This window comes from Pseudoliparis swirei, chromosome 6 (genome assembly GCF_029220125.1).
Source record: "Pseudoliparis swirei isolate HS2019 ecotype Mariana Trench chromosome 6, NWPU_hadal_v1, whole genome shotgun sequence".
In the NCBI taxonomy this organism is placed as follows: Eukaryota; Metazoa; Chordata; class Actinopteri; order Perciformes; family Liparidae; genus Pseudoliparis; species Pseudoliparis swirei.
Genome location: NC_079393.1, coordinates 13,284,429 through 13,310,047, shown reverse-complemented (window position 1 = coordinate 13,310,047; position 25,619 = coordinate 13,284,429). Strand labels below are relative to the sequence as shown.

General features: G+C 41.6%; 3 protein-coding genes across 3 annotated transcripts; 1 reads left to right on the top strand and 2 right to left on the bottom strand.

Annotated features, from left to right (window-relative positions):
* Positions 1-475: 475 nt before the first annotated feature.
* idh2 (isocitrate dehydrogenase (NADP(+)) 2) lies at positions 476-15,130 on the bottom strand. Its single transcript, XM_056416451.1, has 12 exons — positions 15,044-15,130; positions 14,590-14,733; positions 9,270-9,361; positions 8,615-8,780; positions 5,603-5,763; positions 4,442-4,585; positions 3,329-3,465; positions 3,038-3,189; positions 2,776-2,888; positions 2,428-2,525; positions 2,254-2,346; positions 476-898 (listed from the first exon to the last, which is right to left on the bottom strand). Exons 2-12 carry the CDS (start codon positions 14,702-14,704, stop codon positions 814-816), a joined length of 1,356 nt encoding a protein of 451 aa, XP_056272426.1. The 5' UTR covers positions 14,705-14,733; positions 15,044-15,130; the 3' UTR covers positions 476-813.
* Positions 15,131-18,651: 3,521 nt separating this feature from the next.
* On the top strand, positions 18,652-21,837 carry LOC130195844 (retinol dehydrogenase 12-like). The gene is made up of 7 exons (XM_056417573.1): positions 18,652-18,835; positions 19,587-19,727; positions 19,808-19,999; positions 20,090-20,251; positions 20,382-20,498; positions 20,598-20,802; positions 21,226-21,837. The coding sequence occupies exons 1-7, from the start codon at positions 18,763-18,765 to the stop codon at positions 21,329-21,331; spliced, it is 996 nt and encodes a 331-aa protein (XP_056273548.1). The 5' UTR covers positions 18,652-18,762; the 3' UTR covers positions 21,332-21,837.
* On the bottom strand, positions 21,474-25,269 carry ankrd34c (ankyrin repeat domain 34C). Its single transcript, XM_056417572.1, has 2 exons — positions 25,087-25,269; positions 21,474-24,160 (listed from the first exon to the last, which is right to left on the bottom strand). Exon 2 carries the CDS (start codon positions 24,108-24,110, stop codon positions 22,533-22,535), a length of 1,578 nt encoding a protein of 525 aa, XP_056273547.1. The 5' UTR covers positions 24,111-24,160; positions 25,087-25,269; the 3' UTR covers positions 21,474-22,532.
* Positions 25,270-25,619: the final 350 nt, after the last annotated feature.

Here is a 25,619-nt window from a genome sequence, read left to right as displayed (position 1 = left end):
AAAACTCAAGACACAAATATTAAGTGCCCCAGTGTGTCTGCAAGAGCATGCCATCAATCATATTGTACACTGGTCTCAAGTGATGGACGACAACCTCCCAACATGTGACAGGGCCACAGACCTTGTGGAAAATGATTTGGGAAATGCTCAATATATTCAGTTTCCCAGTGCTTAGCTTTTCAAACTTGTAACCTGCAAAACAAGGTATCCATTTGCGATGTTGATATAGCGCATTAAAAATAAAAATGCTCAATTCTGTGAGTTTTTCAGCTTCTGTGTTCAATCCATCACTGTTCAAGTGATGGTTCAAAAAGGGGAAGATGTTCAGCTTAAATGAAATTCTGTATTAGACATTAGTGTGGAGATAATGTTGATAGAAATGTACGTACAATGTTGTGGACCAGACTGTAAAATAATAAATTTATTTACCTTTAAAATGGCTTTGTTTGCTTTGAAACAACAAAAACTACAAATAGTGAATTAAACAGGATTTATTGGCAAATAAGTTTGACAGAGGCTACAGTCCTGCCCAAAGGCATTATACAGTCTTGACTTATTAGTACAGTACTTCACATGACAAAAATAAAACACGGCAAATAGTGGGCAGATCGTTTGGGAGAGAAGGTGGACACACAGCTCTCAGCTATTTAACAATAACCTAATTGAACACTACATAATAATCCTATTACAGTACTTTATTTTCTCCTTCAGACAAAACGCATGTTGATTTATTGACCTTAAGTTAAAAAAAGAGGTACAAAAACAGATGAGTGACATTTCCATCTCCAGTATAACTATATTCTTTCAAGTCTTTTACTTGCCGAGGGCTTTATCCAGATTAGTCTTGATGGCGTCGAGGAAGTCTGTGGTGTTGACGTAGTGCTCGTTCAGCTTGACACTGAGAAGGCAAGACAAGAGCGATTACGTTAAAGATCTATACTTTACAGAAAAAAAAAATACTGTAATAAAACAATCAGTTGCCCTTCTTATCATTAGGGCTGTTAGTTAATAACAGCATCATCATTATTCAGAGCATTATTATTATCTGATGCATGATATGAGCCACTTTTAACAAAGTATGACTCGGTGCGGCAGGCTCCAGTATTTATGCTCAGCCAGTTTGAGAAGAGTAGTCTTTAGTGACAAAAATAACAAGATCCGCGCGCTGCAATGCCTCATGGGTGAAAAGTGCTTGAAAGAAAGTCAAGATGTGCTGATGCGAGCCCCTAACAGCTAATATAGTGCAGTTACCAATCATGCGCAGAAACAACTTGGTGAACGAGACGGCCCATACTTCCAACAGAACTACACAACTACCAAGTATGGGTTTAACACAACATTGTCATATGCATCTTCATAAGGGAGATACAAACCTGCAATGTGTGCAGTTTGTTCTTCAGCATTCAAAAACGCAGTCTTAATTAATATTTCACGACATTGGGAATTTTCAAATCGCCTGGATCCGTATTTTGATCTGGACCGAGATAAATAAATGATTCTTACACTGCAAAAATCTCCACCGAACTTCATTGAAATGTTTTGTTCAGATATCCCACTAACCACTAATAAAAACACTACTTTGAGAGGTACCCTACAGCCCTTTGTCCACAGGAGACCGGACTGGCTTAAACATCTGTCAGCGAAAAACAAGATGAGGGCATGTTTGGGACGAGGTTGAGTTCCCAACCAGCATCACATGCGGCAGGTCAGAATCCGGGCAAATAACACTAAGTTATGTCAATGTTTCAGACTGATGGTTTAATCAAAAAGGGAATATTTACATTAAAAGTTAAAAGCAAATCTGCCAGTGAAAGCAGCACACATTAATGTTGATGCCACAATAGGTTTAATGTCCCAAAACAAAGATCTATGGACTAAGTTGATACATACTTTAAATTTGGGCTGCAACTTATTTTTGTATGATTGATGAATCTGCAGATATATTCTTCACAATTTGGGGAAAACAAACTGTGAAGAATATTTGTAAAAACATCAGATAACATCTTTAAATTAATTATTAACTAAGAAAACTAAGCTGCTTGAACTATGGTATGTTGTGCATTTCTATCTTTAAATTATTATTATTTTTTATAAATATTACTTAAATGACGGATTCATACATGCTCTTTGCAGATAAATAGTTGCACGCTTTACTTTTATTCTACATGTTTTAGACTGAAGATAAAGAGCTTTCCATTCTATATTTTTAGTGACCTTTAGGGCTGAACCCTTCCTCACACTAAATGAACTTACTTGGTCAGGCCGTGGATACAGCCTGCGAGGTCCTTGGTCATCGTCCCACTCTCAACGGTCTCGACACACACTCTCTCCAGAGTCTGGGAGAACCTGCAGATAAACAAAGATATTTAGAAAATGCACGTTTCATCCCAGGAGCAGTACATTTCCTTTAAAAACAACATATCTTACTTGATGAGGTCTGGGTTGCCGTCAAGTTTGCCACGATGCTCCAGGCCTCTGGTCCAGGCAAAAATACTGGCAATGGGGTTGGTGCTGGTCGGATTTCCCTAAAAGAAGAGTGGAGGATAACGTTAAAGTGTTTAACTTCTTCACAGCATGTCGGTTTAAATAATCAGAAATGTAAAGCCCAATGCATTTACTTTGCTTCTCAAATTCCCCCACATGGTGGCAGTATAACCCCACAGAGTATACAGTCAAGTTGCAAGGTTATAGTTTGGCTTCACACATTTTCCATGTCAGTGTTCAGAGTAAATGTTTTTCTGTACAGAGCAGAAGAGGATCAAAATGGTTAGCAACCTTCTGGTGCTCGCGATAGTGCCTGGTCACGGTGCCATGGGCAGCTTCAGCTTCGATAGTCTTGCCGTCAGGGCACACAAGAACTGACGACATCAATCCGAGAGAGCCAAAACCTAAAATCAGGAAACACAAAATCTTCCTTATTGCAACTCTGATCTGATCAAAAAACTGGCAGGCATCTCAAATGATAATACATTTGAGTATTTAGCAACAACAACACTCCGGTAGACGCAGCAGTCGTGTCGCTTTCCAAGTATCTCACCCTGTGCGAGGATATCGGACTGAACGTCTCCGTCGTAGTTCTTGCAAGCCCACACAAAAGCTCCAGAAGACTTGAGCACTTGGGCGACCATATCATCAATAAGCCTGTGCTCATACCAGATCTTCAGCTTGTCAAACTCAGGTTTGTAGTTCCTGTAGGAAGAACAGCATATTCAACTCAAGCTACTTCTTGCGCTTACCTTGTAGTTTTATTACAAATTCTAATTATTACAACAGTTATGTAAACAACCTAAATACATTATTTGGGCATGAAAAAAAGAAAGACACTCACTTTTCAAAGATATCCTGGAAGATGTCTTTAAATCGGCCATCATAGGCTTTAAGAATGGTGTTCTTTGTGCTCAAGTACAGGGGCCACTTCTTGCCAATAGCATACTGGAAGCAGCTGTGGGCAAAGCCTGTGATAGACTGTTGGGGGGGGAAAATACAAACGGCTCACCACTACTGTTCTGCTTTATCAGTCGTACAGGGGCCAACGACCTTCCCCTTCACAAGTTGACAGTCATCTACTATGACCTCCGATGTTGTTAAAGCAAACAAACCAGTTCTGATGAAGGCAAACAAATCAGCGAAACAGGTCAGACTACTGAAACGACTTCCATGTCAATTAAAAACGAAAAGCCGTGGGCAGAACGTAACAGCAGTTACAAAGGCAACAGTACCAACAGTCCACGACTGTACCAACAGGTAGACTTTGGGACTACTGACAAGAATTAAGAAAGTTTATTTTGTTTTGTATCCCTCTTAGTGATACAATAATATTGACAACAGTAAAAAGGTTCAACCCATTTTCTGAAGCATCTTACTCTGGTATGCAGGTCCATTTGTTAGCTTTTATCCAGAGAGGCTTTTAGGAAACAATCGTACCTCATGAAATTAGTAAAACACAAGACCTCTTGTGTTACAATAGGAAATACATGAAAGACAAACAAATGGCATTAAAAAAAAATGTAAATAAGATTAATTGATGCCACAAACAAGCATTTTCTGTGAATTCCTGTGCCGTAGATCGCCTTTGTTGTTCAAACTATTACGGCCAAATCAATGAGCAGCACCATTACGTGGGACTACATTCCTTAAATATGGTGAACTTTACTTTGGAACTATAGTTTATTTTGAGTTGCATACATAAAATGTCTTGCTGCTATAAATATTAAACTTTCAAACTAAATCTGCATCGGAAAATAGCCCAGAACAAATGCATCAAGAACTTTTGTTTGTGTAACATCTGCTAAAAACTACAGGGTCCAGCTGTCAATTTAGGATTAACCTAATAATCTACAGCAAGAACTAATTGGTTAATTAATTAAACATTTGAATAAATGGGATAAACTGACAATGAGGTAGCCTTATCTTTTAACTACACACACACACACACACTCACCTCGTCGGTGTTGTACATGCCCATTCCACAGCCACCAGCAGGAAAGTCATAGACCTCCCACTCCTTGCCTGCACTACCATCAGCAGGTGAGAAGATCATCTTGAATTTTCCAGGCTGGTCCACCACAAAGTCTGTTGCTCGGTACTGTAGACACACAGTGCATTGTATTAACATTCATATATCAACTCACAAATGGCATTGGATCTCATTCATAAACGGTACATATGCACAAAATGGTGCCTGAAAGAGGCTTACGTCACCTCCCACGCCAAAGTTGTGATCTATACAAACAAACTTGATGGGAGAAAGTGAGCGCCTGCACAGAAACTCAAAGCAATTGCAAGAATAATAATCGGTTGGATAATTATTTAATTTCATATTGCACATTACTTATAAATCCACTTCGTCATCTATATATGTTATTTGTGCTAGTGATCTATGGCTATTCCAAAAGCGCTTTTTTAAATGGTAAAAGATATAAACCTATTCAAATCTAATTTGATGGTTAAAATCCAAGATATCAATTTGCGTTAGTTTCAATAATATCGTCTAATACGGTTCATATATAGACCATAGCAAGGAAAATTTTTGTTTATCAAGTTTTTGTGTGTAAAATCACAGCAGTGGCCAAAACGTCATTAATGTATGGTTTATGCGAGAGGAAAAGATGCCGTTTGGAAACAATCAGTCCAATTGCATTAAAATGGACATCTCGTGGTGGCACTTGTAAAGCTGCATGATGGATGCAGCGTCACTGCTAGAGGACGACACAAACCGAGGGATTGGGAGGAAATGAGTGTTCAGGAATCACCTCTCACAAGCATCTCGATTACTGTGTCCGAAAGATTCATTTCTAAGCATAAACATTCATGAGGTGCTTTGCATTGACCATGTAAAATTGAATTCAGGACGAATGGGATATGAAGCTGATACACATGCGCACTTTTCCAAGTGTAGTTCCAATTTTCCCTCTGGCAGGTGTACGCACAATTCTGTGTGTACAGCATTTTTGGCTTGTGATATGTACACTTTCCGTGTTGAAACTACGTACAATTTAATAGATGCAACCTCTGGTTTGGCGACTTTAGACTCAAGAGGTAAAAGAAATGTACCTGTAAAGTGAATTGCTCTATTCTCGGCAGCATGTAGGAGGAGACTCACCTGGTCACCGAAGGCGTGTCTGCCGATGGTGATGGGCTGCGTCCAGCCGGAAACGAGCTTGGGAATGTTCTTGCAGATGATTGGCTCACGGAAGACGGTGCCACCCAGGATGTTTCTGATGGTACCGTTGGGGCTCTTCCACATCTTCTTCAGGCTGAACTCTGAAAATAAATAGAAACTACTGCTAGAACAGGATGGATGAAGGAAGAGGTTAAACCTGCCTTAGCTGCCTCACAAGAAATGCAAGGCCTGACCGGTGCTCAGCTCAGGGCAATCTTGTATCTGGAGTTCCACAGTACACAAAGCAATGAAATGTTTTAGATAAGTAACATTTTCTTATAAAGTTTGTTGGCTCTATTCTGTGTTCTCCAGTGCACTTTGGACCCAAACTCTAAAGTCTCTACTAAAACCGAATGGATTGGATTTTTGACGCTTTGGATATTTCAGAGTTTAAATTCTCATTAGTTTGTTTTTCTATCAATTGCAAACCAACAAAGTCACTGGCTAAATTCTTTCTTTTTGGGGAGGATTGGACTACAGAATGGTGACACTGGTCACATATCTTTGGTATTTCTTGTAGTTCATTTGACGACTTGTTGGTCCGAACTGATACGTCGGTTGGGCTCATGTTCACAGCCTGTACATTCTTTTGATAACCTCACATTTTAATATTGACAATCACAAATGCTTAGGGATGAGAATTGATAAGATTTTAACGATTCCGATTCCTAATCGATTCTTCTATCGATTCTTATTGGGCAAGGGGTGAAAAAAAGAGCAAACGGGTTTATTTACATTAATTTTCTTTTATATAATGCTGCACACACCATATACAGTATGTATACATACACATTTAAATTTTTTTAAATAACCAAAAACATTTATACATATTCCTCTTGAACTTAAAATAAAACGTACATAACTTAAATAAAATGTATTCTGTTTAATTTAAACATGTTCCTAGAAATTACAGTGCTCCTTCCTTTTTTTTAAAGGGTATATGAACTGAGCTGCCAAAATTGAAACTAGCAGTGGCAAATACCAAGTGTGCAACTAGCAATTGTATGGATCAACAACAATTCTTGTGCAGAAAAATAAGCATGTCTGCTTTCTCCAGGAGGATACGCGATCTCTCAGGACTTATTGTGTCTCCAGCCGTGGAGAACACTCTCTCAGATGGGGTGGAGGTGTACAAGACGTGCTCGCTGTAGCCTGCGACCCAGACAGACTACCAGCCTCTGAACCGGTCTGACTCTGAACGTCGTCAGCTAAATTGGATGGCAATGGAGATTATTTATATAGTGAAAGCTGGTTTACACAATGAAACAAATGGCACTAACTATTTTGTTCACCTGGCCCGCTGCCGTTGAGATTGCAGTGAGACGCGGAGAAAATGTGAAGTGGTGTTCTTCACAATAAAACATCTTTGATGGGACGTGTCGCGTCTCGGCCAATCAGCGTTCAGATGTCCACAGCGTTTGGGAAGTTAGGTTAGCTTGAATGTTAGTCCGCTACATCTGCTGCTGTCACGCTGCACGGTGTAGCGATACTAACAAAGTACCCGTACGTTAAAAACGATGTGATTTAGCATATTTTTAGTATCGATACTTCATTAAAAGAGCGATCAGAGCGCACGCAATGCTCCGCTCCGTTAAATGCTGTCTGCGCACACACTCACCTCACACTAGCACTTTTTGTCGTGTGAAATAGAGCCAAACTTTAGAACACCTCTGCCTAGTTGCCATGTTTGCTGCAGTCTGAAGAAGAAACTAAAAAAGTTTGCGCATGCGCAACGCCACAGAGGACCGTTAGCAGAACCGTTAAAGAATTTGGCTGACGATTCCAAACAATCGGTTCACTGGGAACCGGTTCTAAAACAGAACCGGTTCTCGATTCCCATCCCGACAAATGCTTATTGTAAATTTCACTGAAAAACTAATCTGGCTGCGAGGCGATGTGTACAAGTCGCCAACTGCTCTGAAACTAGAAATGTGTGTCGGCCATAGGGTATAACTTATCCGATACTGGTATATTTATCTATAATAGTAACAAATAAAACATCTGTATGGTTCCCTTTGTACCATCTTGTTCCTGCCCAGCTTTTTCAACACTAAACAAATTGCATTAATATAAGTATTAGCCTACAGCAACAAAATACATGGTGCCATCATAGCATTGCTTATACAGGGCTATGCAGGCCTTTGGTCAGTATCTGGTCAGATGACTCCAAAGTTACTTCAATTAGTATGAGCAATTGTAGAGTTCATATGTCATCCTAATTCATGGATTCATTATTTTTCTTTAGGGTCTCTGCAGTCAGTGGGCTTTCCTTCACTGTCTGCAATATCACCAAATTATTTCAAGATTTCCCTTCTGGCCTCTTTTTTTTTTACAAAAAGCAGAGGACGGTCAGTGAAAGCTCCGGCACATGACACCATGTTGTCTCCGCAGTGAGCGTCACTGTGTGCGAGCGCTGCCTGTTATGTTGCGTCCACACCAAAAGCCACACACAAGTTTACTCGCCCGACAAGTTGTGCTTAACTCGCGCCTTAGAGGGGAGCGAGGCTTATCTGTGGCTTTACTCCGTGGAAACGGTCATCATTTCCGCAATATACCATAGAATAAATAACCACTATTTCTGCTTTATAGTTGTTGTGGAAATCCCACAAACGTGGGAACATCCACCGCCCTCGTGTTTGGGTTCATAGCATCACCCGTAGGCTCACCTAGCTCGGTGAGTGTCACCGATTACGTCTGAATGACTGCCGCTTCCAGCAACGCTTTTGGTGTGAACGCAGCATTAGTGAGAGAGTGCCGAGTAGCTCCGCCCCCTTAAAGAACGCATGCAGGCAGCGGCGCAGCGAGTGCGCTCTGATCTGGCGCCATTTTAATGAAGTATCGATACTAAAAATATGCAAAACCGTATAGTTTTGAACGTACGGGTACCGCGGTACCTTTTTACTATCAGTACACCGTGCAACCCTAGTCGGCAATGAAATACTTGTTACAAACCTTTCACTCTTTCTTCGTCGGGTGTGATGGTGGCACATTTAACCGCCACATTGTACTTCAAAGTGGCTAGGGCAGAGTCGATGGTGACCTGGTCATCAGTCTGGTCACGGTACGGCAGACCCAGGTCATAATACTTTAGCTCAACATCAACATTGGTCAGGATGAGCTAAAAGACACAACAGAAAATACACTTACAGCAACACCACTCTTTAAAAAGTCTTCACAACTTTATTCAGTCCAGTTTTCTGAGAGACCAAATCCAATTATTTTAAACTGAAGTAGTGTAAACTGTGACGTGAATGTAAAGAAATACCAAAATGTGTAAAATATATCGTAATGGGTATTTCCATGATTTTACATGTATGAATTACACATCCGCTGTTGGGACACTTCTTAACATTTCCTTCCTGAGCCAACACACCATCTGCTCTCTCCCTAGAGGCAGGCAGCAAGTGACCGAATGAAACCTCCCAAAGTCCCCCCCCCCCTCCCCACACATCATACATACATAATCTTCCATAAACCTCCCCTCACATCCACGTGTCAGTTTGCAATATAAAAATAGACGAGTCAGACGGCGGGGGCACGTGTTCTCCTGAGGCTCACACCAGTGTTTGTGCATTTACCCTTCTACCTCTGGGCGTCCCTTAATCACCTTCTCTTTGATGAACTCCCAGATGATCCTGGTCATCTCATCTCCGTCCATCTCCACCATCGGCTGGGCCACTTTGATGCGTTTGTCGGCATCTGTGTATTACAAACAGAGACGGGTTCAAGCAAATCCAGATTTTCATAAAAAATTTAAATAAAGCTTATTTAATACTTATTTGCTGAGTAACAAAAACACAGGAAAACAAGTGACTGGAAAAAACGGAATTGTTTTGGTATCTGCAGAGGACGGGCAACGGTTACTTCTGCATCTTGTTTATGCTACATTTACCAGATCAAATATTGGCCTCGGGAATTACCGTTGCAACTATTAAAAGGCCGATGCCCAAAGCCCAGAGATCGGTATTTGGATATAAAAATTGGATCAGCAATGAATAGATATAGAGAGACATTTCAAAGTGCAACCCAATCCGTCAGCGTGACAGCAAATACATCCGGACCCATTTCATAAAACACTACTAGTGGACAAAAACTTGACAAGTTACCTCTAATCTGTAAAAAAATACCAGTTCAACTAGTTAAAAAACACTTTCTCCAACATTATAAGAAACACATTGTGTAACCTGAATGACATTTTTTTTTTTTTTACTTAGATTTCTTGTTTAAAAACAAATACTATTTAAAGTGTTTTTTCCACCTCGAACTTCACTAAACAAAAGGGTTTTCATTGTCACGCTGACAATGACTTGATAGAGGGGTAGCTAAACTTCTTTGTCTTCCAGTTAGTCGGATTACCGTATATTAGTATCTCTAATCATATCTTCTCTCATCCGGCTTAGTGTGTGAAAGACCTGCCAGCAGGACCATGTCAGTCAACAGAGCAGTGGGAGGTGCAGAGGATCAAGTGACTGAGAGTTCCAGCCAAGTCAATGCTCCCCTACCGGCTTCCCAGAATGATGCAAGTAAACACGAGGAGCCTGGTGGAATAGTTACACAACCAACATTTCCATATGATAAATTTAACAAAATATCAAACATCCACATGGGTTTGTGAAGACATTTGACCTCGTTGGGATTATAAAGCCATGGTAACAGGCAGGTAGGGCGGCTATGGGTCAGTGGTTAGCAGGTCCGTCTTTCAATCAGGGGGTTGGAGGTTCAATCCCCGCCCTAGTCGATGTGTCCTTGAGCAAGACACTTAACCCTGAGTTGCTCCCTGTAGCTGCGTCTACAGTGTATGAATGTAACAGGATTGTAAGTCGCTTTGGATAAAAGCATCAGCTAAATGACATGTAATGTAATGTAACACCTGTCAAAACAGCCTCTACTGATCCCAATGCTCCAAACATGATACATGAGCCCTCTCGACCATGGATACGTGGTGACCATTGATGCCCTGAAAATAACCTCGCTGAAAAGAAAGTTCTAATGTTACAATTAAGTTACTTCAGAAAGAAAGTGATTGAGCAATAATGTGAATAATCAGAAGCTGAATTCTTTGAACATGGAGAATAATTTGCTTTTCCAATCTGCCATCACGCACAAACTCATGCATCGTTCATAGAATAGTTTGGCAGTGGACGTATTGAGTTTAGTGTAATGATCAGGAACAAATCAAACACCACATGAGCAGAGTTATACTGGATTTTGGTAATTTAATAATACACTGTCCTTCTCCATCCACTATGGAAACAGTTCAATTTCTGCCGCAGTGCATTATGGGAGCAGCAACCGTTACTGGTATCATTTCTGACGCAACCAAAACGTGCTCTAGCAGGGCTCTACTATCACAGTGCAGGGGGAGGGGAGCGGGGGAGGGAGCCGAGTAGGTTATGTAACATTTGTATGCATCACAAGCGGGATGCTGAGGGGTGGGCTGAATAGAAGTCACGTGGGCTTTGCCTGCCACATCATTCCCACATGGTCTCATGTTTATCTCCTCAAACCAGATAAAAGCTTATAAAGCCTCAGTAAAGACCAACAGTCAGGCCTCGCATTCAGTCCCAACATGGAGTATTAAAGGGTACCTGTAGTGCAAAACAATATGTAGCCAGATCAAAAGATAATGTGTTTCTAAAGGTTATTCATGCACTGACGGTCCAGTATTCAATAACAATACGTAGTTTAGGCTGTTCAAAGTCCTCAACTCCGACATGCGACATTGCACTGGAGCTTGAATATGTCGCGGGTGGTGTGATGTCAGATCGTTGAGAGATCGACAGCCAGCCACAGCGGATGTGTTCAGATACCAATATAAACAACGTCGAGCGCTCGCAAACAAATGCTGAGAGATTGATAATATGGACGATGAAAGATTGTCTGATTCAGCAACTGGATACTTGTTTGAACCTTTAAAAGCAGACTATCCCCATTTAGTGAATTGTGACAGCGATGATAGCTATGATTCTGATGAAGTTGATGCCGAAGGACCGCCGGTCCAGATGCTTCACCGTGCGGACCGTGCACGCAAGTCGGCGGACGTTTGGTGCAGTTGTGGGAAATGTGTGCCACAGAAAACAGACATAGAATGCATTTGTTGTAAAGAACACGAACTTATGTCCGATGATATAGCAGGGCTCTCAAGTTTTGAAGACAGGCAAGCGTGAGATTTCCATCAGCACCCGATACAGCTGACTGTTGCGCGCGCCCTCATCGAGCCCAAAAGAGTTGTCGACGGGGTGGGGGGTGCTATCAACAATCGATCGGTATTGAGCACCCCTGCATTCAAGCATTAAATAGCCGAGAGGTTTTTTCAGCGTGAGGAATTAGATGTGTGGCGGGAGTGCGTGAGATAAGACCGAAATGCGTGAGACTTGAAATGCATTGAGCGTGAGACTTGAGAGCCCTGATATAGTGTCATTAGACCTCATCTGCTTCACACAAAAGCGTGAGCTTGATAGCTACATCGCGCATAAGCCAGCGCTGGAGATGTCTTTCATTGATGCAATGTTCGGCCGACATGTTCGGGGGTGCTAGTGACTTTTTCTTTGCTCCGTCCGTCCCGATGCGCGCAAACCGGTGTCGGGAGCTCCGCGGCGCACGAGACGGCGGGCAGAGGACTGTCAACGCAACACGTAGAGACAGAAATGACATGCTGCTGCTGTAATGTGGCGCTATAGAGAAAGTGACAGGGGGGCGGGCCAATTTTTTAAAATGTCATGCGATCTACCAATACTACGCGCGATCGACTGGCAGGTCGCCGCGATCGACGTATTGAGCACCCCTGATATAGATTGTGTAATTCTTGAGGCCACCGATCTATCCCAAGAAGCAACGCGTGTAGAAGTGGCTCCGGATTGGCTGAATTCCTTTCAACGACTCTACGTCATAGTTAGCTTTGAGCTGGAGTAAATAACTAGCAAAATGGCTGCGCCCACGGACTCGGAATGTTGACAAAGAAATGTAAATCCTCGGGCTATGCGTGACTTGTTGACAATAGCGGCGGGGTAAATATGATTTATTTGATGCGCCGAATGGATGTAGCACGTTGTTGTTTTGCACTACAGGTACCCTTTAAGCAGGTTTAAATACCCTGCAACAGTTTTTACACGTGAGTGAGAACTCAACTATTGTAATGTCATCTTACTTATGTGTTCCACATTAGTTGTGCAATACACATTAAAAAGGGCAAGCAGCCAAAGACAGTCTATAAAAAAAACATGTTGACAGCAATAACCTTCGTCGAAGAAGCTTCTCTGGTTAACGGTCAACAGAAGGAGGCAGCGAACCTTAAGACCCTGCAATGTAATTCTTTTACAAGAAAAGGCATCCAGCAGGTAGAGCTCCTGACAAGACTTTAATGAGGCCAGTTAATTAACTTTTAAACCGGACCAACAAAAAAAAAAAAAAAAAAAGAGATTACTCTCAAATGTAAGGTTTCAAAGTTTATAAACTAATGGGGGAGACTAACTGGAGCATTACACCTGGTCTTCCACCGCATGTTTCAATTGTATGAGCACTTTGAAACGTAAACAACATGCAAATACAATATTCAGCTGGAGGCAAAGACAATGCAACTTGTGACTGTGATAAAAACAGGAAGAAGCAGTGTCACTCTAAATTATACTTTAGGCACACTGACTTGTGTATGATTTATATAGCACACACCAAAGAAAATGAGCCACACTTGTATGTTCAAGGTTTAAGTTCAGAAGTAGTAACCCTTTTTCTCCTGGTGGTGTAAACTGGGCTATCAATCACCACTCACAGGAAACTACAAAGCTCACATCACAACTCGATTCACTCACACTCCAGGGACAAGTTGCCCTTCACGTGACCCTTGTTAACATTAACTGGTGCTGCTAGTTTGGGTTGAATGGAGACCTGCAGCTTAAACACAAAACCTTATTTGGATAAAAATCCTCCCCGTTAGAAAGTTGGGATGTACGCAGCGCCCACGTGATAAATCTCGATCATTCAACCCCGACCCCGTATTTTGGTTGCTCTCCTGGTAAGGTATGAACACAAAGTAAAACATTAAGAGGGAACATACAAGTAGCATGCTGCAATGGGTTTCACAGTCACACAGCAAATATCAGACGCGTTAAAATGCTGACCTAAAGTGAACCAAGATGGAAAACCATGTGTAGGACACACCGGGCAGCGGCAGCCATTACTCGATAGCGGAGCCTCGTATGCAGTAGCTGACCTTGCCACACGTTTTTGATCGCACGAAAGTCATGATGGCTGAAGAGCCGCTGGTCGGTTTGGGTTTGGACCACTGAATGAATGAGTTTGAGTGACGACGACGCCGTTTTATCGCCCAGCGACGAGCAATAAAATATCCGCACGGCTGAAAACGGAAGATTCATTTTATTCATCGGATGACAGTTTTCGCACCGCAATTTTCTCCCCGATGGAGTTAGTCTGTTGGAGTCAGAGCGGGGTGCAAGTCGGCTTTTCCCTGCCCGTCACATTTGTTGTGTTAGTGGCAGCAGGACTTTTTTTAAGGGCGGACAATTTCATTCATTTATGTGACAACACGTCATCACCCGGTGTTCTTTACACTTTGGATGTGGAAGACAAAGACGGCGGTCCTCGGCCCTCGTCTCGCTCGACGTTTATGAGCCCCAGGTTGTTTAGACGACCACAGGGCTCGTAAACAACCTGGGGGTCGACCACGGCCATTAAAGTATTACGCCCCTGGAAAGCGTCGAGAGCATCGCTGCCCGCCGGCTAGGAAACACCATTAGTTCTACTTCCAGTAAACGGTGGCTAGCGTTAGCTGCTTAGCTTGTGCGCCACTCGGATTCAAACCTGCCGGCTGGCTAATTGTTGACGCCAACGTTAGATTAAAATGCACCACCTTAATAGAAAGATACCATTAAAACAAATATGCAGGAATCACCCCGGTTATCTCCACTCACAGTTTCTTTGTTGCAAGGTCTGGCCATTTGAAGCCGGCGCAAGGACCGCGGGGTTTCTGGAAAAGGCAGCGGCAGACCTCGAAAGAGTGCTGAGGACTTTCAGATATCCAGCCATGTTTCCCTGACTTGATTACCTCGACAAAACTGAGAGCAGAGAGAGACAAAACGCTTTGAGTCGCTCTGCAATATAGTGAGCAGCCGACGCAGCACCGCCCCCCTCCACCTCACCGGCGGGACACGCTGGTTGCTACGTCAGTCACACAGACACAGATGAGGGACCGAGAAAAATATCTGTTCAAGTCTGCAGCTATTCCTTCGTCAGAAATTATTTTCACGGACCGGCAATATAAATGACGGAATAAATATGACGTCATACAATTATACGAAGGGCATAAAGTGCCAAAACTACAACTCATCATTACGCCGAATTAGTGTGAGCCGTGCGCTTGTTTACCTGCAACGAGCCGCTGATGGAGACGGCGACACAGACGTGTGTTTGGTCCGCTGCTCCTAACCGAGTTCTGGTCGCTGCCATTAGAACACCGGCAGAGTTGTTGTGTGAAATGTCCCTTAAGGCCACCGTCATTTGCATCTCGAACAAATTTTCTTCTAGCTCGGACGGGCTCGATTCACCGGGTGGGTTTGTTTACAAATGGGTTGCAGGTCTATTCTTTTGCAGTCGGGTCTTTTGTGGTTGGAGTACCGCTCAAACTCTTTTAAAAGCCTCTTCCACCCGGTCAACGTCTGAAACATGTAGAATATTCCGCTGTTCACTCGCCCACACAGCAGCGATTTTATCGGCCAATTTGAAAACAGTTGTCATTTCCCTGAAGTGACAGAATTCATTGAGCAGGTTGAATATGTTTTAAGATTCTTTGTCACTGAAATGTGCTGCCAGCAGAGGGTTTGGCACGTGAGACTCGCGTGCAGCTATAAACCCGAACTTTAAGACTCCTGAACGCGGCTCAGACGTACACACGGGTGTATCCGGTCCTTTTTCAAAATAATATATTTTTCCGACAGATTAAAATTAAAAAAATACAACTTTTTTTATTCACTTTTTTTCCGCGGCCCGGTTCCAACCAAGCCGTGGACCGGTACCGGGCCTCGGCCCGGGGATTGGGGACCCCTGGTCTAGACAACAGTTCAGAGCAGGTGAACCCTGAGCTTCTCGTGACCTCAAGGAAAGGTCACCATCTGCTGTCACTGCTATATACATTGTTAAAGTTATCACTCACAAACCCAATGCCCACACGGTCTGTATTGGCTGCAGAGATGTGACACATCGATTCTCCCATTGTTGGAAGACATTTGACTGTTCTACACAAAAACGTAGGCGTGCAACCAATATTGTGCACATTAAAAAGTCACACTCGAGTGACTATATTTCCACATCAACAAACTTGCAAAACTCACACAATAATTAAAAAAAATAGCCTCGTCAAAAAGAAAGCAGGGGGAGATGGAATGACCTATACTTTCTAGACTCAGATGATAACGCTTTAGAAGAGTTCTTATGGACTTAAGAAACTCCCCATAGTCGTGGAAGACATTGTCCTGTATTCACAGGCTGAATGGTAACCTGCTATGGGTACGTAATTTGTCAAATCAGTGACGAAATCCCCTCAAAAAGCTTGCCAACATATGTCCCATGCAACTTGTTGAATGTCTGTTGCACTCAATTGTGTATTTGCAGGACTATTATAATTCATCAGCCAATTTAGATTGCCCACAATAAATGTAAGTGTATTTGACTGTATATGCCTCCTCCATACTGAAGGTAAACCTATTATAATGCAAACATATAACGTATTGTATAGTTAAAATGAAACTCATAGTAACTAGAAAATAGCCCTATATATGTGAGGTTAGTTGAAGACATAATTATGGATAACTTTTCTTTTATTTATGGTATTTTGCACAATATTAATGCATCATAGATGTTAGAAAAACATGATGTAATATTAGATGGATGAGAACAGCAATGTAAAAAACTCACTGCATATGTCGAGCAAGATGAATATAAATATAAATCATAATGCCACAGTTATGTCAGAAAAAATTGTCGAAGATGACGACTGTGTATAAAATGTGCACAACCTCAATATAGCAGGTCTAAATAAGGATATATAATGTGAAGACATTAGGATGCAAAAACCTTGATAAAAAATATATAACTCTTTTCAAAACTTGGATAACACATATGAAGTAGCTATATAACTTGTTAAAAACATTTTGCACAAAGCCATATAAAAATAGACGTTAAAAAAAGCGCAAGCTCACAGGGTTTTTTTATTAGTAAAAAAAAAGCCTTGACCCTTCTTCTGATGGAGCAGTAGTAAACTCAAGCCAACATTAAAAACAGACAGGAGATTTATTATGATCATCTGCAGAATGGGTATGGGATAGTCACGTTCCAAAAAGTCTCGGCATAGAGCCCTCTAATTTTAGCAGGGGAAGGTTACCATACTCGGAGAGGGATTGGAAAGTGTGCAGTGTAGTCACATGGCAGGCTTGGTGGAGACATTCTGCAGGTCACCTCTGAAGTACTCTCATTTGAGAATAGGGTGGCCTACATTGAGAAAAATCAGATATGCAATGTCAAATAAAAATGTCTATAAGCCAAAAATATCTTGTATGAGAAATACAAGATTTTTCATATGTGTTTGTAAGAATATGGCGAAGATTAGCTGTTCTTTTCCCTGAAATTCGCAGTTTTGTTCTGTACATGTAGTAAGAGATTGTAAATAAGGTTGTTGCGTTCAGATTTGGCAGTGCAATTACATAATCTTTTAACTTTTTACATTAACTATTGACCCTTTGTTTTGTAAACAGTGTGTACATGCTGTCCACCTTCACATGCACTCTCCAGATGTCACCCTGTATACCACAAGGTCAAACCTCTATATTAAGTCCTCGTCCAGACTCATAATGGTGGACGAGCATAGTGTGCTTTAAAAAAGAGCAATGACTTAATGAGCTGCCTCACTAAAACTTTACACTCATCAATAAGCAAGGAACTCAATTATGTATTTGAAGAGTTAGTTGCTCAGCTGCAGCTTTTATCAAAGTTTAATTCAGATCTGAGGTTGTAATGGTACTATTACTGTCAACTTGCTGCTGCTTTGTCATTTGTCTGCTCGTACAGCAGCAGAGAGACATCTTAATTTGCTCGTAGGAGTTTAGTATATAATGTGATGCTATATAAAGTACTTCCACAGTGTTCTTAGACTTGATTGGTAACTGTGGATATAAAAATTATAAAACGGTCTGAGGCGTTATATGAGGTATCTACTGGGCTCCTTTCTGCCCTGAGATTGTGGTGGTGAGCCTATACTGACCTCTGCTGGAGGATTTGTGTGCATTTTATTTTCGACTATGGATTTGTTCACTATAGCAAATAACTTTCAGTAGTTTTAGGATTTTTTAAAGAGGTCTTTAGTTATCTAAAGACCTTAATGTGTGTCCCCCGTCTACCTTGGTGATATTGTAAACTAAAATGGTATGTGCCAACAGTTCTATCGTTCTTGGTCCAACATGTGGGGCCGTGAGGGAAGCAACATCGTGTGAGGCTTTTTCACCATTTTAGCCTCGCTTTTTTTAGGAAACATATATATGTAGGTTCATCTTATAACATTCTGATAATTAAGATGATGTAGATTGCCGTGGTTATGCTAATTTTATACTTCATTCAAATATGAATTTCTTTATAGTATATCAACAAATAATGTTGTTCTTTTCTTTTGTATTTTTTTATTTAATTTAGACATATATCAAATATTAATAATCATAATAATAATGATTATGATAATAATCATAATAATTATTATGATGATTATGATTATTATGATGATTATTATTATTATTATTATTATTATTATTATTATTATTATTATTATTATCATCAAGTAGAAAAAGTACAATAAGGGTCAGAGGTTTTTAAATGTTCGTGACACTATTATTTAGAAGGTAACTAACCAGGAGAACCAATAGGATTCGTCTATAGGAAGACAGTAGGCGGTACTTCCGGTCGTAACGCTGAGTTGTCGTGGAGCTGTGAAACACGTTTTCGGCATTTTATTGGTTTGTGGTAATTTTTCCAGCAGAAAGAGACTGTAACTAAACTGTACAACTTTAATCGGACTTAAAGCCGGAAACAGTGTTGGCAGGACGATGCAGACTTTCATAGCGATAAGATCGTTTGTTTCACAGTACCCTAAAACCATTGCCGTCGTCACAGTAACAGGTAACTCGTTTAACCCTCCTGTTACCTTTGGGGTCAATTTGACCCCATTCGATGTTTAAAGTCTCAACATATTGATTGATTGATATTCCTTTTTCGTCCCACAGTGGGGACATTTTAAAAATCATAGCAGCGGTGCACATCAGAGCATCAATGAAAATAAATATAAAACACAAAACAAAATACTAATACTAATAATATAAGAAAAGCTCGAAGTCTATGGGAGCTGCTGACATGTGTTCGATATGGTCATGGGATAAAATATATGTGTTAAACTTACTAATAGTGGGATGGATGGATAGACATCAATATTTATTTGACCTGTCCTGACATACAATTAAATTGTCAGGGATTAAAACAGAATAAAACTAACATTTCCATAGTGGTGCTCTTTAAGAAAGTTGATCCCGAACACTGGCAAAATAGTTAAAAACAATACAAACCAGCCACAATTTAATCATAAAATTACACAAAACAAAGCCATTCAAGCTGTTTTTGAAGTTGAGATAATGTATTCATCTTTCTTTAAAAAAATATCCAAGTGCCTGAATTGACATCTTCAATTTTTTTCAGGAACCCAGCTTATATTAATAAAAAGAGACAAAAATACATAATATTTGTCATTTTTGTTTGAAAAATTGTTGTAAATAGTTTGAATTTAAAACGGTTGACAATTAAATAAATATGGTACTAAATGAACAGTTTTTCACTCGAATGGTGCAGACGTATTATAACTGTGTTTACGCTCTTACAGGAGTGGGACTATTTGGGGTGAAGAAATGGATGGCAGGTGGAGTGTGCCACAGCAAAGCCTCCCTGGAGGGAAAGACCGTCTTGATCACCGGAGGCAACACTGGGATTGGCAAAGAAACAGCTGTTGACCTGGCTAAAAGGGGTGAGCGACTTATCCTGGTTTCATATTTTACCCACATCTAATTTAATTTTATATGTAACAGATCTGCCGCTGTGTTTCAGGCGCGAGAGTCCTTCTGGCCTGTAGAGACATGGATAGAGCTGATAAAGCAGCAGAAGAGGTGAGGAAGAGGAGCGGAAATGAAAATGTTATTGTCAAAAAGTTGGACTTGGCATCTTTTCAGTCAGTGCGACATCTCGCCAAAGACGTCCTAGCAAGTGAAGAGAGGCTGGATATTCTCATCAATAATGCTGGTGGGTGTATACATCGCATCTCATGACTGATGTTGTGGTATATCCAACAGCTTTGAGACTTTTTGTTTTCCTTTTAAATATTCCTTTTAGGTATTATGAGATGTCCAAAATGGCAAACTGAAGATGGCTTTGAAATGCAGTTTGGAGTGAACCACCTGGGCCACTTCCTTTTAACAAACTGTCTGTTGGATCTCCTGAAGAAGTCGCCTTCGAGCCGCATCGTCACCGTCTCCAGTTTAGCGCATGAAAGAGGTTCAGTTTTTCTCTGTTTTCTATTTCACTTCATAAGATGTAGATTTGTATTCTCGATCAGGAATGACATCCTTTTCAGTTGCATTTCATATTAAATACCACATTTGTGAATTCTGCTTTCATTCAACAGGTCAAATCTCTTTTGATGACATAAATCAGGAGAAAGATTACTGCCCTGCGAAAAGCTATGCACAAAGTAAGCTAGCTAATGTTCTCTTTACAAGAGAGCTGACTAACAAGCTGCAAGGTATGGGAACATTTTCTATCTCACACCAGACATTACATAGTTTTTAATAAACTGTCCTTAAAGTGGATACATCATGTCCTTTGTCTTGTCATTTTGCAGGTACTGGAGTTTCTACATACAGCCTCCACCCTGGTATAATCCGGACGGAGCTCGCCCGACACTTCTTGGCCACAATGCCCCTTTGGAAGAGAGTTGTGTTTACACCACTCAAGTTCCTCATCAAGTCTCCAACCGAAGGGGCTCAGACCACCATCTACTGCGCTGTGGAGGAAAGCCTGCAGAATGAAAGTGGACTCTACTACAGGTCAGTTATTGTAAATCAGTTGCTGGTAGCTTCATTATTAAATCTGAGACAGCCACTATCAACACAACACATATCAATAGATTGAGGTTTGAGGGCGATTCCCTGGCACCAATATGGCTTTATCTTCTCTTTGAATCGTGGACGGTTAAACCTGCACAGGAGCTGTAATGTCCCCCTAAAAAATCAGGGAAATATGTCAATATGTTCCTTATCATAGAATCATGTGATATTGACATACTGTCAGTGTCTTGGACAGAATACTGTGGTGGTAATGCAGTATTCTGTCTAAGATCCCGTCCTGTATTGTCAGGTAACCTGTGATTTCCATTGTTTCCTGAATGAGAACTGATCCACGTGACTAAATCAGCACTGTAGTAACTGATTGAGCCACATGTTTAAAACTTAATTCTGCCCTGATTGCAGCGACTGCGCCCCTAAAACCGCAGCCCCTCAGGGTCTGGATGATGAAGCTGCCAAGAAGCTGTGGGATCTGAGTGCCTCTATGGTTGGTCTGATACAATCACAGTGACATCGATGATGATCGTCATCATCTTCATCGTACCAACAGAATGCCTGAGGAAGGATGGGGTCTCTTCCTAATGAGCATCTTTGTGGCTGCTAACATCTGAGCTCCTACTTAATGTAACAAATGAGTAAACAGACAGAAAGTCTCAAGTGATAGACATTTATTCAGAATAAACTGCAAACTACTTGCAAAAATACTATGGATTTACTATATTTTCTTTCATTTAGTTCAAACAGTAGCAATGCTTCACAGGTAAGTGACATGGAAGCGGTATGATCTTTAGTTTTGATTGCCAGTAGCGTGAAATGACATTTTAATTGACAAGTTTCACCAATGCCGGTATTGACTAAGGGCTCGAATGTCATTCTTTGTTACTTGATTTCATCATATAAGGATTACATGTGATTTAAAGGTTTTGATTACTATTGCTATCACTGTTGATAGCAACATTATAATTTGTTTTCTTCTCCTGGGCAATAAAGTGCTGTTATACATGGCCCATAATTGTACCTGTTTGTTAAGGCTTATTTTTTATTCATTCACATCACGTATATTCTTTTTGTTTCATGTGAGACCAACTATATTCAAATAAAACACATTTTGTTTACATCATCTAGAATAAAAAATGTTCCTAATACATTAAATGTATCTGACCACAATTTTTTTTCAGGTTTCTTTATCTTAAAGGCACTTTGTACAAATTTGCTACAAACAGTAAAATCTCATCTTACTCAAAGCTACATCTCAGACAAGTGCATCACATATTCTTTTAAAATAAAAAGCCCATTAATTGTCCTAATTACATTTGCACATTGTGCACCAAAGTGGCCTGCTGGCTACAATGGACCCTGTATGTTCCCTACGCATTTCATTATCATGTAAGAGAGACAGTTCAGAGGAGAAGTACCATGTCTTGGCATTTACATTCAAAACTGTAATACATGTACAGCAGATGTTGTGAAGTCAAACTATGATAAACCTTAAGGTTGGGGTGTAACACAGGGAAGAAGTCTACCTATATTGCTCAGTTTCAATACAAATATATTTATATATATATATATAATTTTCTATTTAAAAATTATACATATTCAACATCTAGATGGCTGTGAGTCAACACAGCGGAACCTATGAATGTACTTCCTGACAATTTATGTTGCTGACAGTTCTACTCCCACAATATGTGCTGCATAAACACCAACACTAACTAATGAGCCATCTCTTCAAAATCAGAAAGCTGCTTCATCTGCTCCACTTGCATCGAGTGCCTTCTCACAAGTTTTTTCTTGGACTTGAGGCCACCTCTCTTTGGTGTGTTAGGTGCTACTGGAGCTATATATCTAATACCTGTGGCCAAAGGTGAGGAGGGCTTGCTACTAGCCCCGATGTCAGGGATGGGAGGGTTCGGGTTGACGTTGAGTGGGGGCAGGTGGCCGGGCCTGGTGTGAGAGATGTGATCCAGCAGCAGCGTGCCCGAGCCTCTCCTCTCCAGGAGGCCTGGCGGGCGTCTGTGTGCTGTGCTCGGAGAGGACGTGCTGGCGTTGCTGTCTAGAGATTCTCTGGAGCTAGTTAGCATCGCTAGAGGAGACGTGTTCAGTTTCCTTCTCTCCACTGGGACCTTAGGAGAGTCTAACATGGCAGAGCCTGAGTAGAGCTGAGAGTCTGAGTCATAGTGATCGTTCCCCAGATGTCTCCTATGCACTGTGTCTCTCAGACTGGCAAGTCCGCTGCTGCTCTCCTGCTCTGTGGGCACAGTTATGCACTGTGCCAGCGGCTGGTGCTGGCCTAGAGATCTCTCATACGATGCTTTGGACGTTGGAGGAACTGATATCGAGGTTGTCATTTTGCTGGATACCTCACCCACCTGTGGGAATAAGGTGTCCTTTCCATCCACGCTGCTCTGACGAGATAAAGCTGACCTCTTATTCAGAGAGAGTCCGTTTACCCCTGTGACGACGTCCTCAACAGAGCTGACTTTTTTACTCTCCTCATGGGCGGCTGCAGCCAGAATAGAAGGAGCAATCAGCCCCCAAGGCTCTGACTGCAACCTCTTCAGCTGAGGCAAGCGGGCACGTTTGGGGTTTGCAGGCCGGCGTGTCGGAGACGTGGGCCCGTTGGCGAGCTTTGCGGCCGAACTGGAGGTTTTCAGTTTGGTCTGGAAACTGAAAACTGTGTTTTGTGGCTCTTGCTCAGGCGTCGGAGATGCAGTGACGTTGATATCAGACGGAGAGGTGCAGTATGCTGGGGAGGACTTGTCATCCAGCTCTGGTGATGGGGGGACATTTAGGTACTGTTTGGTCGTTTTAGTGCCAGAAGGTGACTTGTCTGTGGTGATTATGATAACCTCCTTGCCTTTAGCTCTGCATGCATCCAAGAGCAGTTTTAGTGTCTCCTTATCGTCTGCGTTGATGGCGTAGACCAGGGCTGAGGCCCCGCTCCTGTCCGCCAGACTGGGGTCAGCGCCATTGCTCAGCAGTACGTCCACCACCTCGTAACCTGCCTTGTGGATGCAGGCTTGCATTAGAGCTGTCTTCCCAGCTTTGTCCTGTATGTTGGGGTCTGCCTGGTTGTCCAGCAAATATTTCACCAGCTTTGGCTTGCTCACACTCTGCTGGTCAGTGTGTGTGGACATGCAAGCCACCATGAGTGGAGTCTCCCCACGTTCGTTGCTCTCGTTGATATACGCCCCTCCTTCCAACAGGAGCCTGGTGAGTCTCAAGCGTTTGAGCCACACCGCCTTCAGGAGTGAATTTCCATCCGTCCGCAGCTCCAGTATATCTGCCATCTCCCAAGCAGTCACAGATCGTGTCAGTGTTCGATTTACAGCTCACAGCCCTTTGAACAAAACATTGAAGTAGTTCAGTTTACATTACAAAATATTTATCATGTAACACTCATGTTGTTTGTTTCTCTGCTTTGCTAAATCACCTCCAGCAGGTGGCAGTATGTTACAATGTAAAGGTTCTAAACATAACTTACTGTTTCCGATTCCTAATATAGGAAATATCTTATCTTTATATAAAAATTCCGATGTGTAAAAAAAAAAAAAAAAAAGGTGCTCCCATCATGACCATGCCCAAACATCACTATGCACGAGACAGAATGGTAACTGCACCTGTTAGATTCCTCAAGCGATAGCTGATCATGATTTGGATATAAAAATCTAAGTTTATCTCGTTATCTCTATATCGAGACAGGAGCTCGCGTTGGTCTGTTTCCATCATATTTATGAAAGCGACGAAGAACGACGAACACATGCATCCATCATCCCGTGAGTGCGCACACCACGAACCCAACACCGTGTTAATCATTTTCAGAAATATATGCAAGAGACTGTATATCAACGAGATTTATTTAATATATCTACAAATTAAAAAAGCTGTGACAACTCAATCTGCTCAGAAAAGCGACATTAAATATTGCCCCGAGACGGAAGAGTCGCTATCCATGGTTCTCATGTTGGATAACTTGGCGACAGAAACGCGCTCCATTACACGCCGTTGGGTTCGTCGTCTGTTCCTTCGTCAAACCCGGCATTTTAAATTGTGTTTATTGTGTTTATGTTACTTCTGATTGTAGATATCATTCTACATTTCATGCTAAGTGTAATGTAACAGGTGAATCCTAGTGTTCGCCAGCCTCCTGTAAGATGAAGACAGCAGCGACGCGAGCCATAAAGTTGAATTAATTCCCGTTCGTTTTTAATCATTGTGTAGTTTGATAATTTTGCAGAGCAACTTAATGTCTGCTAATTGTCTTACCTGGTCAAAGGAGAGGGTTCCCATGCTCAAAGTAACCAGGGCTTTCTCGTGTAAGACGCAATATATCGAGGAGGGTTGGGAGGGAATTAATGATTCAAAGGGAAAGTTTGTTGTAGTTCTTCGCAATATCCCGATATGTTCCAGCCGCGACTGTTCCCATCGACGCGTCCTAGTTCAGTTTGCAGGGTGCCGTACCTCTCTGGACATGAGCGGTGTGGCTTTTGTTATGGAGGCTCGCTACATCAGTCCAATGGGGAGTATTCCTTTCACTGCGCACTCAAGGATCACAACCTGGAGGTGCAGCGGGTTATAAATAACTTACTTTCTTGCTTCTTGAATGAACCGTGTATTCACTTGACGTCAGAGTAGTCGACCAAAATAAATTGATGATGAAAACCTCTGTCCTGATCTTCATTACTGCACACAAACACTACCTCCCAAACCCGTGTATTATTCATCATTTCAAAAGGACAATTTGTAAATGAAAGCCACTGACAATGTTGGGCTTACACATGAGAGAAATTAAGAATTAC

Excerpts from the sequence above, each read along its gene's own strand:
- idh2 (XM_056416451.1), bottom strand. The coding sequence starts at position 14,704 with ATGGCTGGATATCTGAAAGTCCTCAGCACTCTTTCGAGGTCTGCCGCT. Across the intron at positions 3,190-3,328 it reads TTCCAGGATATCTTTGAAAA|GAACTACAAACCTGAGTTTG; the intron begins GTGAGTGTCTTT and ends TTCTTCCTACAG. Across the intron at positions 2,347-2,427 it reads GGCAACCCAGACCTCATCAA|GTTCTCCCAGACTCTGGAGA; the intron begins GTAAGATATGTT and ends GTTTATCTGCAG.
- LOC130195844 (XM_056417573.1), top strand. The coding sequence starts at position 18,763 with ATGCAGACTTTCATAGCGATAAGATCGTTTGTTTCACAGTACCCTAAA. Across the intron at positions 19,728-19,807 it reads TGTTGACCTGGCTAAAAGGG|GCGCGAGAGTCCTTCTGGCC; the intron begins GTGAGCGACTTA and ends GCTGTGTTTCAG. Across the intron at positions 20,499-20,597 it reads GCTGACTAACAAGCTGCAAG|GTACTGGAGTTTCTACATAC; the intron begins GTATGGGAACAT and ends GTCATTTTGCAG.
- ankrd34c (XM_056417572.1), bottom strand. The coding sequence starts at position 24,110 with ATGGCAGATATACTGGAGCTGCGGACGGATGGAAATTCACTCCTGAAG.